At 44.4% G+C, this 13,106-nt stretch overlaps 1 protein-coding gene across 2 annotated transcripts in view; it reads right to left on the reverse strand.

Annotated features, from left to right (window-relative positions):
* The window catches only part of LOC143354385 (disintegrin and metalloproteinase domain-containing protein 10), a 233,678-nt gene that overhangs the window by 144,797 nt on the left and 75,775 nt on the right, over nucleotides 1-13,106 (reverse strand). For both annotated transcript variants that reach the window (XM_076788428.1, XM_076788427.1), the window contains exon 4: nucleotides 3,401-3,522. In XM_076788428.1, coding sequence (XP_076644543.1) covers nucleotides 3,401-3,522 — 122 coding nt within the window. The remainder of the gene's footprint in view (nucleotides 1-3,400; nucleotides 3,523-13,106) is intronic.

Consider the following 13,106-nt stretch of genomic DNA (forward strand, 5'->3'; position numbering starts at 1 on the left):
TTAGTAGTACAAGTGAATAATGTGGGGGTCACTGCTATTCGATTGCTGCGATATTTCTGAAAGAATTTAACCGCGTGACGAGGTCCAGGAAGAGAGGAGCCCGGAACCGTGAATTCATTTCGCGCGTACGTCCGAGCGAGCGGAATTCTCTGGGCGGAAACGCGCGCGCGAGCGCTCGCGCACACACAGCCGCGCGTCCAATTATGCCACGCGTTATTGAAATTTCGTTAGCCGGCCCCCGGGCGCGTTTTAAAATCGGTGTAATCGAATGAAACGCGCGGAACGCATCCGCGTGACGCGAATCTCGAGCGCGAAACGTTGAATCTCCCCCATCGAAACAGTGTTTCCTCTCTGGAACCAGAGCCGAGGTACACTTTTTATCGGTGACAATCGCGCGTTGATGGACGACGGATCGTGTAATAATCGTCTGATCGGACAGCCCGCTTAATTACATCCGTGGCGGACACGAATTCTCGCCACGGTCCGCGAAACCGTTGACCTGTACCACTTGCACCGGTCAATTGTTGAGTTCGCTCGGCTCGGCTCGGCTCGGCTCGCGGTTATTAATTCGTTTCCCTGTGGCAATTGATCATTCGAGCTTTCTCCGAGTATTTCTCGTGGATTCGGTGACCTGGCGATTTTCTAAAAGATTCCTTCAAAGGAAATTTGACAAAGGTCACCGAGCGAATGGGAGAATCAAAGGGGGTACATTCTGGTTCGTCGAGAAAAGGGCTACTTCGCGGTTCCGGTTCTTCTGTGAGCGCAATTTTTGTGTCGAGAATTAGTATTTGAATCTGGGAAAATCACTTTTGGGCCCACTCTTGGTCGCAGCTTTGGAAAATCAACTTTCTGGTTCTAATTTCTTCACCGTTTTTTGATTTTAATATTTTCATTGAAAAGGAACGATAAATCAGTTAAAACATTGAATGAGGCATCAGGAATGTTTAAAGACGGTCTCAGAAAATGTCATGGATTTCTCACATTAGTTTTTTACTACTCTTTCACGCATGTAGCATTTTGAAACGTCGTGTTCCGGGAAAGAGTGGTGGCTGTTCGAGCGAAACAGTAGTTGTTCCAGGTGTAATTGGAATGGTGTGGTGTCGGTTTCCCGAGGATTCCCACGAATTCCCGTTGAGTCGATTCCCCGTCGTCGACCAATTCTCGTGGCTCTGTACCTCCACGGATATTAAACCGCATGTAAGCGCGACCGTTCGGCGAGATGCAGTTGAAGGGTTCGACGGATGGTTCGCCGCGCAAAGCACACGTGAACGCGTGTATATTGAAGCCGCAGACCGCGCAAAGGCTGGGCCAGGTTCAAAGGATACGTGTATAAGCTCTCGACGATCCTTCTGCCGTTTGGCTTTCTTCCTCTCCGGGCTCGCTCCATTCTTTGCAACCGTCAGTTTATCGTCGCGAACTCTTCCGTCCTCGACTGCCGCGCACTGCATCCTCGGATCAATTCTTTCAAGAACCGCGCTATCTTTCCATTGTTCTCGCAAATCTGTAGGTATATTCGGAGAAATCCGCGGCCAAAAATCGACGTCTAACTTGACGGGCTCGCTGTGAACCGGCCACAGAACTAGAGGTTTCTTTTCAGTAGAATTGGTCGGCGTTTGGTCAGACAAATTATGCACTACTGAAATTTCCGGGACACTGGAGTCGATTAAAAAATCTTCAACTGCTATTCTAGCTCATACTTCTTATACTCTATGGATGCCCTCTTCAGAGAACAAGTAGAATCGGTCGATGTACGATCAGGCATATTTTTATCCCTCAAATTTTTCAAATATCCTTTTTATTTTAAAGCGCGATATGGAAGATTGTATCGTATTTACGATAGCCACGCTTGTTCTGATTAACAATGTTTTCCGCTATTTGTATTTCATTCCATTAAAACAGTATCTACCATACAAACACGGAGAGTAAATGCTTCGATGTGATAAGAACTGTATAATTTCAAAGCTAAAAAATTTGTGCACACTCCCACAACACACAGTACAGACTCCTCAAAGCCGGGAATCGCTACTCTCAGCTTTTCCCTTCCCTCCCAAAAAATCGCAACGTCACGAGTTCCTGGCACACAACGATAAACAACTGCCTCAATGGAACATTGTCAACAAAACCGTAGCCGGCAGCTCATGAATTTTCATCTGGCAACTCAATTTAAATATTGAAGACAGCGTATTTCAATTAACATTGAGCGAAAAACTACGTTGCCCGAGCGCGCGCGCGTCGACTAAATAAATTCCGTGATTAACGTATCGAATAACACCGTTGCCGAAGGAAAACAGAAAACAATACGAAACCGGGAAATGAAGTCACGCGCGGAAGCCGTGGGAAATCCATTCGCGCGTGTGCTCGCGGGAAAAATTCTGAATTCATTTCTCGGCGAATGAACGTCGCCGAGCTGACTTATAATTGATTCGCGCTACTGGCCGGGCTTCGAAAAACGCTCGACGAGCTTCGGGATTTGAAACGGCTCCGAATATAACTGCTTGAAACGACGTTCTGATTAAAAAGTATAGCAAAGGAGAACCTCTGTTTTGAATAAAACTATCGTTTGTGTCTAAAACATCTATTAACCCTTTGCACTATAATATCCAGTCACGCTCGTGACGAGGATTCTAATAAATATATTAATGTTATTAATTTCCTTTAAAGCGAAATAAAATTCTGTTTTGTCGTTAATGTACAGCCACTGGAGAACATATAAGCATAAAATAGATATAAATTGTGTTGTTCTGGGAAATTATGAACTACAAAAAAATTTTAATCACGACGACCGTAAAATAAATCGTAGTGCGAGGGGGTAAAGAGAGAAAGAGATGCGTAAATGGCTGCTATATTTTTGCGAGAGATGCTGAAAACTTTTATTTCACATTTAGTATCGCAGTGTAGTTGCCAGCGAGCTGGTGTAACAGGATGTCAGAGCGTCGAAACCGGAATAAACCGGACATGACGCGGATAATTGCCGACTGAACGCGCGCGGTCGGCGCGAAAAATTCGCCGGTCGACGGTCCGCGAATTGGAGCAAGTGGCTTTCCTTGCCGTCGAGCAGTATGAAATATCATTAATGTAATTTCGCGCGAGAGCAGGCCGCCAGGCCGTCGTGCGTCGCGCGACGCAATTATTATTTCCTGGCGCGGCGCTTTGACACGGAGCACCGGCCGCGCTCGCGCCGCGTTTCTGGACATTCATGGATAACGAAGCGAACGTAACCGTGTTTAAAAGGTGAAAAAGTCAAACGCGAGACACTGCCGGCCCCGTTTCTCGGCGCACTTCGCGCGGCTGCGTTCCATTTTCATGAATTATCCTCGCCTCGGCGCGGACGCGTATATGGAGCCCGTTATTTCACGAGCTGGCTTGCAAGGAATCTCGCGAATTCAATGGCGCCACTCACCGTCTAGGGTCCCCGTGTAGGCGTGATGAGGATCGAACGCGATTTCACGGCCGCTCGAACCCTCGAACACCACGTCCTCGCCGAACAAACTCGTGTCCCTCGTCAGCCGCATCTTGAACACCCTGGAACAGCAAACGGACAAGTTCTGGAAAAGGTTTCTAAATTAGAAAAATTTCTACTAGTTCGAAAGGGTCCTCCTGAACCTCCGTGAATTTTTTGGCCTCGGAAATTGCTAATTTAGACCTTGACAAAATCATTTTCTTCGGGGGCTACTCTTCCTTCGACTGATACTCCTAATTTGGCTACTGTAATTTCAAAGTGCGCAACCACTTTCCACCCTCGTGTGTTCGAATAATTTTGACAAGAAGTTGAAACGAAGAATCAAACGTTGAGTCTGCCGTCTCACGCGAGCGCGTCGATGTTGATAGTCGAATTAGGTAATATTAGCGGCCGCTAATCCGCAAACACGTCGACGCGGATCCGTCAGTAGACAGAGTACTCGGCTTATCGAATTACAAAGCCAAGAATATCACCGCGGCGAGTTCTTCAACGCGAGAATATATGTATATCGTGGCGCGGGAATAACGTTTGCGATGAACGTTTGCGCGTGTAAATGTTTGAAAAGCGACAGCTTTTAAATGGATAGATTTTTCCCGGGGACTGGTTTGTCGCGGACTCTCTCGCAGATTGCGAGTGTAATTCTGCCCGATTTATTACATTCGGAACGATGAATTACAAAAGTTACACCTCCGGTCAGCCGCCATATCGGCGGCCGAAGAGCGGGAGCGGCACACGCGTACGTATAAAATATATGTGTACACCGGAACAACAATAAATTTAATAACGGCCTTTGTTTCGTGAGGTAGAATTGACTTTTGCGGACGCGACGGGGCGAGGAAGGGTAGAGAGAGAGAGAGAGAGAGAGAGAGAGAGAGAGAGAGAGAGAGAGAAACGACACGCCTCAACGACTGGCACTATTTCAACCGGTAATCAATTTTCAATTTAATCGAATCTACTTCACAATTTCAATATTGAAATTGTTTAAAATTCTGCCGCTGAATTCTGTTAAAGCTCGATCGACTTAAACGGCAATTGAACTCTACCTTCGTAAGCGCTCCTCGAGAAGTGACAATTATGTTTCGTTCTAATTACATTCCGAGTACTAAAATCCATAAAATCCTGGATAGACCGGAAGCATCCTTAAAGGAAATTCTGTTGCGATCCCGGCGAGGGAATGTCGAAAATTCCAAGATGAGAACCACAGACCAAAAAGAGCCAGACTTCAATGGGGATTGTATAGTATAATAATTACTCATGCGTTGTATCTCCAGTCTACCAAAGCGTACAACAAATTCGAGAATGCTGTCTTCTAGAAACTGATGAGAAAATGATATACAACAGGTGAGAATCACGGTCGGAAAAGAGGAAGACCAGCGGAAATTGTGTAGTATAATAATTGCTCCAGTGCTTCATCTCTGCTCTATCGAAGTAAACAATTCAAAAATTCATGCCCCTAGGGACTGACAAGCGTACAGCAAACCACATGAGAACTACTGATCAAACAGGACATAAATTGAACGTGAAGCGTGTCGTGCAATACTAACTCTATTCAAAACAGTAAGTACTGAAGGACTGAACTCTCGTGGTCCTAATGATAGACTCAAAATAATAGAGCAGCTGAGAACCACTGTCGCTAGAGGCTTAAACAGGTCATGAGGTACTGCATAATACTAGTTCAGTTAGTAATTAAATACAGACGTTTGAAACAGTGAATTCTCGAGTCGAAAACAAGAGGATTGATTCTTATAGGTGATGAGAACCACTGACTAAACAGAAAGGAAATCCCATATGAAATGTGTGCCATAAAAATAGCTTTATAAGACAGTAAACGGTTGAAATATGAAGCCATCGTGATCCTCACGGTACCATATAATAATGGAGTCAATAATAAAGTTGAGAACCACTGTCGCCAGAGACTCAAACACATCATAATTAACTCATATATTCTAGTTTATGATCTCGGTATATATAGACGTTTCAAATTTTCGAGTTGCGAATTAATTTTCCTATGTGATGAGAACCAGTGACCAGCCATAGTAGAAACCCAGTATCAAATATAAACGCCAACAATAGCTCTATTAGACATTAACCAGTTACAGTACTGAACTTTCTCCGACCCAACGACAGCATGCGACAACAGACAAGTTGAGAGGAACTGGTGAACCATAGTGAAAACTCAGTATGGAATATATACGATAAAAATAGGTTTATTAGACGGTAAACGGTAGGGGTATTAAATATTCCCGGTGGCAACGACGGCATTAATATGCCAGTTGACAAACACTGTCGCAGATGCATAAACGCATCAAGGGCGCCTCAATAACTCCAGTTTACGATCGTCACCAACTGGAGACGCGCTAAACAGTGTCTCATCTGAACCGGCAGGATTAATCCTCCTCTGATGAGAACCGCTGGGCCACGGGGAAGCCGAACTTCATGGGACAGCGTGCCACATAATAATTGCACAATGTAACGTAACGAGGGCCGCATATTACGTTATAACCGGTCCCTTACGTGTCCGAGGGACTCGCGTGGCACGGTTTACACGGAGCCGGGGCGGCGCGTGCCCGTACAATCGATAATCCCATCGGAGAGGAGGCGATGTTTTCACCTAATTATTGGCGAAGCCCCTAGCTCGATAGGCCATCGATCGACAACGGGACAGCGAGAGAGAGAGAGAGAGAGAGAGAGAGAGAGAGAGAGAGACCGATTCGCCTTCCACGTGGAGCGCGTGGCTGATTTCAATTATTCATTGCCGGAGAAAACCCGGGGTCCGGGGACCCCTCATTCCGCGGATGTCACCGTGTTAATGTAACTAATGAGACACTGAAAGCAACGCCGGATTAATCCGCCGCTGCTGATGAAGTGGTTACCGTTTGCGCAACGTTTCCGTGCCCGCTGGGCTTTCGCTTCCCGATCGAACGGAGATTGATGAGACGCGCTAATTTCGCGAATACCGGAAAACCCGGGCTCCGCTCTCTTTCGTGTCCTTCGGCCATTGTTGCCGTTCACGATCCCCGTTTTAATGGGACACGAAGCAATCCGGATCAAAGCATCCTCTTCCTCCTCCTCCTCCTCCTCTTGATACGTAGACTCCCGATCACCAGGCACTCATCGACTGTATGCGAGACGATTTTATTCTTGGATCACCTTGCGCTCGTAATAAACTCGACATATTTAAACGGGGGCTTCGACTCTCCTACACGGGATAACGAATAATGTTCGACGATATTCTATGGTGGATCGTTGCAAAGGTACCCAGTTTCTCGAGGTATCCGCTTTCAGAATAGCCTGTTGTTAGGCTTCCGGTAGATCATGTGTTAAACTACGTCCACAACGAAGCAATGTTGAGCAACTTTTGGAGCCTCTTGTTGCTTTCATCTTCTTCTTTTTCTTGGTAAATGCTGGAACTACACGTATACCGGCTCACGGAAGTATTAGAACGCCCATTAAAATAGTATAACTTTTTTTTAAATTGGATCAAACGATCTGAATTTTTTGAGCAAATGATGCGCGGGAAAGATTTTGAAAAAAATTGCAATTGGTAAGAATTACACGAGAAAATAAAAATGGCACTTTTTACAACTGTTTTATTTGAGCCTGTAATGAAAATTTAAAATATGCGTTTTGTACATCTATACAAGTAAACAATGTTTGGAAAGTGCCTTTCTTATTTGCTCTTATAATTCCTAGCAATTGCAATTTTTTCAAAACCCTCTTCGCACGTCATTCGGTAAACCAATTATTCTAATTGCTCAAAGAAAGCCAGGTCATTTGATTCAATTAAAGAAAAAGTAATACTGTTTTAAAGTGCGTTCGAACACTTTCGTGTGCCTCTGTACATTTGTTTCTTTACTTGACCACATAAGTCGAAGAAAAAATATTTTTAAAATCTCGCAATATTATCATACTTCTGAATACGATGTACCTACTTTCGTCACAAATGCATAGAATCCACAGTCTAATTACAAAGCTTTCTGAATGCTTTCGCCCAGACGCCACCACAATTTGCTTCCAATCCAACTCACAGCTGTTTCTCAAACTTAGGAAACTCTGCGCTAACTTTTCCATCTAGTTCACCCCCAATATTTCAGTCTACAGCTACGCAGACCCGATGCGTATCAAATATAAATTAAGGCACGTGGATAATTTCGCGAGCAACGTGCACGACCTAACAAATTCCCATCGGAGCACGGTACGAAAACGCCAGGCGGGAGAAGTGTTCGAGCGAGCGAGCGAGCTTTTTCCGGCGGCGAGTAGACGCAAGGTGTCGCGTGTCAGAACGGGCGCGTCATACGCCGGGAAATGATGATTGTGCAACGATGGGCTAATTAACGTGACGCTCTAATTTAATTAATGTTCCCGGTCGGCTCGGCTGACATTAGCAGTTTCATTGCGCCCGGCTGACATCGCGTTGTTGGCTGGTAAAAGTGCGACAACGCCGGCGCGAATTTCGGGGGTTCGTTAAAACCACCGGAAACACGAGCCGGGTGCGCGGCGGGTCGCGCAATCGGTAACCGCAGCTCGTGGCAGCGTAATTAAACGAATATGATGTCTATAAATAATCCTGTAACGTTTTTATCGCCTCTCCCTTTTTTCCTCTGTATTCTGTCGAGAGAGAAACGGAATTTCGATGCGGATAACAGAGAGAAAGATAGCGGGGCGTTATTAGATTCGATTTCCCGATCGAACGTTTATCTTCGCCGGATGCGTCTCACACGTGATCCGGGTCAAGGGAGAACTTTTCCCGCGATAGAAATCCGCGCGCACGCCCCCTCCCCCGGGGAAAACTACAAACATTTCGATCGCGAGCTGCTTCGAGCCATGCCCGCCGAAGCCGGAAATTCCATTCCGATAAGATTGGTAACAACGGGGCTCGGATGCAACGCGGAATCGGTTAAACGGATGACGACTCCAATCCCCCCCTCCCTCTCCCTTCGAACCAGTGCAAACACGTCCCCATCAATATTGTCATTACAGTTTCAGAAGTACACGATCTATTGTAGAACTTAGTTCGCAGAAGTCGAACCTCGAGACTTGGCACGATGAAAGGTTCAATAAATACGTCCCCGTCTCTCTTAACTTCCTCCATTATGAGGCGCGCCGGCCCGACCATCTTTGGGAACCATGACCAGCTTAAGGGATGAAGCAATCATGCTAAAACAGTCTGGAAAATTCTGCATCCTGCTCGAACAAACTTCCGAGGAAGTATTCATCGTCTGCGAGCAGATTGAATCGGTCTCGTGGCGGGCTTAGAGAGAAAGAGAGAAGAGGGAGAGGGAGAGAGAGAGAGAGAGGGGGAGTACTTGTCGCGATTCTGAGATTTGCGGCTTTCTCTTTGTAGCTGTAACTATTTTTCCAATCACTTTCAGCACCGTGAACACGGTTCTTCGTCGTCTGACGATTTCGCTTGCGAGAAGCAGACGATTCTTCGAATGGCAGAGATCCCATTTGTGAATGCTATTGTAAATTTTGCTATTCAGTTAGGAAACAATTATGAAATTTCTCAAACTTCTTCTGTGCATTTATCCTCACAAATTTTTTATCAGAATTTTTAAAAAGGATCCCGACGTGATGGTTCAGAGTCCGAAAAAACATGTTACCATAGCGAGAGAATTGAACATGTTATCATAGCGAGAGAAATTGAGAGGCAGCGCCCATTTTTAACACACAGTGTAGTAGAATAATTAACGGGTTCCCCAGGATGTCAAGGAGTGCCCATTAAACACAGTTGCAGGTTGCAATTCGGCGGAACTTTTGCCGAGTTCGGATCGGTCGAAATTAGCCGGGTAGCCGGGTTTTTGCTCTGATGAATCTTTTAACGATATTAACATACTCGCGCCGACGAAATAAATAATGTATCGGGCCGAGTCGATCGTGCTCGTTAACTCGCCCCCCCCCCCCCCCCGTCGCGTTTAATTATTTTCGCCGGGGCGCCGCGCCGGAGTCGCCCGGTTTACACGCGACGGGCTCGTGCCAATCGAACCGTTTATTCCTGTTTCGTTTTTCCGTCTTGTTTTACCGTTCCCGTCGAATCGAGAGACATTTCACGGCGGAGTTACGGGCCGCGTCGATTTTATTTCGCGCCAACGATCCCGTGAATTCTTATTGGCCGGCCGGACCGGCAAGATTTACGCTGCTGTTCCGAAACGCGAGCCTGCAATACACGAGCGCGCGTATTATGCGAAAGTAATTATGGAATTGGCGCGACCGGAATTTACATTCCGCGTAGGCGACGAATTCAAATGGCCCGGATTTAATGAATTTCCATAATGGACCGCGACCGACCCTCCCCTCTTCCCACTAAGGGAAAAATTACTTCGACCCTTGTTTCGAAAGAAAATACTGCGGCACTTTCAAAGGGCTACAATTCGTCTCGAAGTTAAACTTTTGTGTTTTTTTTTTCGCTGTTCCTGGAGTCCCACGATTGCTGTCGTCGGTAACAGCGAGCACAATGCCAATATCAGGAGTAATTGTTCGGTGCGTCGGTGCTGGAAATTATAGGAGCACTTAGCTGGAAAATTGTTGATGTTTATACTGTGACATCGTTGGAAAAACTCGGGCAGGGATGTACCCGAGCTTATCTTAAACAGTGAAGCGTCTACTTTTATCCTGTTAACTTATTTTCGTTAAAAACTGTTTCGGCAAGTGAAGAAAATAATTATTTATTGTACTGTAGTGATGGTAAAATTTAGAGGAGCTTATAGCTGGTAATTGGCTATTTTTGTACCCCTGTAAATTTGTTAAAAAAAATTCGGAGCACAATCCATCTAGACTTTTTTTAAAGGGTAAAGCCTCTACTTTCACCCTATATATTTCGGAAATTCACGGAGATGCTTTGGAACTTCACACAATAATTATTTATTGTATCATATCGACGGCCAAAATTAACCTCAGTAGATGTTGGCTGAAAAATAGTCGATGTTCCACCATTTGTAACTTCGTTAAAAAAAGTCGGACGATAATCTCCTAAGGCTTACATTAAAGCCCAAAGCCTCGACTTTCGTCCCAGTGTATTATTTTCCGTCAAATAAATTTTTCCGTTAAAATATGCGCAAAAGTGTAGAGACTTCTTTTCTCCAGAATCTTGGAAATACTGAAATTCGACCGTCTGTACGGAACATAAAAAATTTGCTGCGCTTATCAAACCACATTAAATATAAAGAATAAAGTCTGCCCTTTACATTGCATCCAGAAAACACGATCTGCGATTTTTCCTTATCGTTTTATGACACTTTCAATGAGAAGGGTGCAAGCATAGAGAAAAGGCCTGTGTCCATTCGATCACGCCTTTTTCAGGAAAAAAGGGAAAATCACAAAGCAACTTATGCGTGTGAAAGCGGCGGCTTCACGCGATTTTCTTCAAACAATTTTTTGTGGTTGACCTTTTATGTTGATCGTCAGTGTAGCCGTGTGTTTGCCACTCGGTGGGAACTCATTAGCCAACAGTTTCGCTTAAAATCAGTTAGCCTGCTCCGCGGATTTCCCGGAGTGTTTCGCGTCCCGAACAAACCTCATTAAAATAATTCGCGGGAGCCGTCGACCGAACGGCGACGCTTAAAAACGTCCGACGTTTCCCCATGGTGTTGGAAGGCTATGGGTTCGAGGATCGATGGGGCAGCGGCTTGCTCCTCGGATGGAAGCTGTCGCCGACAAGTGGGAAAGCAATCTAAAAATATTCCATCGAGGGAACACGCTCGGAAGAAAGGGAAACAAAAAGAAAAAACAAAAGTTGCCGAGTACAATTTCGCGAAAGAGTAGTCAGGCTAATAATAAACGTGTCCCATCGACGCAACCGGCTGCGTGGGGTAAGGGAGGGGAGGGTGGGAGATAGCGGATATTAATAACGCAGTTTTATAACGGGCGTAAACGATCCACTCTGCCTGACAATGATCACGTTTGAGTCAACGATGCTAAGTCGCACGCGAAATGAAAACTAGCTGGGAATACTCCCAAAAAATATCAACACTAAATTTCCGATTTGCACAAAATTCTCGATATTCCAACTGCTAGCGTTTAGTGAAAAAAATCATACAACAGACTCATTTCAAATCCTGAAAACTCTGCTTTCACAGGCGTTTATTCATTTTTATGCAAAAAACTTTTGCATGCCATAGCGAGTGAAAAACTGAAAACACTTTTTTACTCGAATATGGTACACATTGATGCGTCTGTAGAATTGCTGCAAACTTTTTTGGTGATTGTATCTGTCATGGATTTGCAGATTAAAGCTTCCGCTTCACGACGAGACAAAAAATATTGATATGCGATTTTTTTTCAATATTTTATCACATAAAAATGAGGAACAAGTTCGGCACCCTATATTGTTTCAAAGATGACAGTACACATCTCGTTCAAAGTTCAGTAAATCAGCTAGAAAAAATCGTACATGAAAATTTGAGATGTTGTTCTCAATAGAAAGCTTCAATCTTCAAATCCGTGGTGGATTAATCGCCGAGAAAATTTTTTTTATGTTTTTACAGACGTTTGAACTTGCATCATTTTCGAAAAGTTTTTAGTTTCCATGAGCCGCGTCGTCCTGGAGCATTTTGAAAGACAGTAAACGCTGAATTGTAAATGAAGTCGACGCATTAAGAGTCTAAAGGAAGCCATTTCAGTGTCCGATTACGGAATCGTTAATTTTTAATCGGCCGTTAATAAAGTTTCCCTTGAGAAGGTCATCATCGGGGGAGAATTGCTTCCACGTGTGCAAGCAAAAGTAGTGCCCACGGTCTAGATTATACCTTGATTCTCATGAAGTCATTATCTTATAATCTGCTTCGTTTGAATTTGACCGCACTATTTTAGACTCCGTGGTTCATATTTATGTACCTCGGTTTCCTTAATTTCGGACCTGCTCCACTGTATTAGCGTTCTCCTATTTATGCACCAACGTTCGAGGGATTCTGATCATACTTACGCGTTAATGATTTCTTAACGTCGTTACACACATTACTCCACTTAATTCGTACCCTGCTCGACCATTTTAGCTGCCTAAGTGTCCTTATGGAACTCGATATCCTCAATTTTGGAATCACTCTGCTGGTCCGGAGCCCTTAATCTACTTAAGAACCTCAGCGCCCTCAATTTCGATCTTCCTGGCTGATTTCGATCTCCTTACTCTGCTTGAGTTGACGAATCTTCGTCTTCAGTTACTTCGTTGAATATTTAACCTCTCTATGAACATATCTAAATCGTTTGCTACGAATAAGCAATAATTTGCCAGATTCGTGGTCTCAGATCAATTTCCCAGCTACCAACCACGACTCACCAGGGAAGAATCCCCAACCCGGAAATTCAAATAATTATGAAACTTTAGGGATATGTAGTGCATATGTAGATAAGTATTACGAAAATTCGGGGCTTTTCGATTTTTATTCTAATTATATAAATAATTGATAAATGTTTCACCGGGCGATAGTTCTCATTAAAAGAGAACAACTTTTGTGTGAAAACTTTCTTCATCCCTTATAGTTTGCATGTTAAATTGAAAAGTAGATTTCACCCCCATGTTATAGTTTGCATGTTAAATTGAAAAATAGATTTCACCCCCAAAAGGCGAATTCAGTTTGTTTAATATGTTAATTTTAATATGCGGTTTGTGGATCATTCCTTGTCAGTTCGTGGATCAAGAAACGCGCCGAGG

The sequence above is a fragment of the Halictus rubicundus genome, chromosome 5 (genome assembly GCF_050948215.1).
Source record: "Halictus rubicundus isolate RS-2024b chromosome 5, iyHalRubi1_principal, whole genome shotgun sequence".
Taxonomy (NCBI): domain Eukaryota; kingdom Metazoa; phylum Arthropoda; class Insecta; order Hymenoptera; family Halictidae; genus Halictus; species Halictus rubicundus.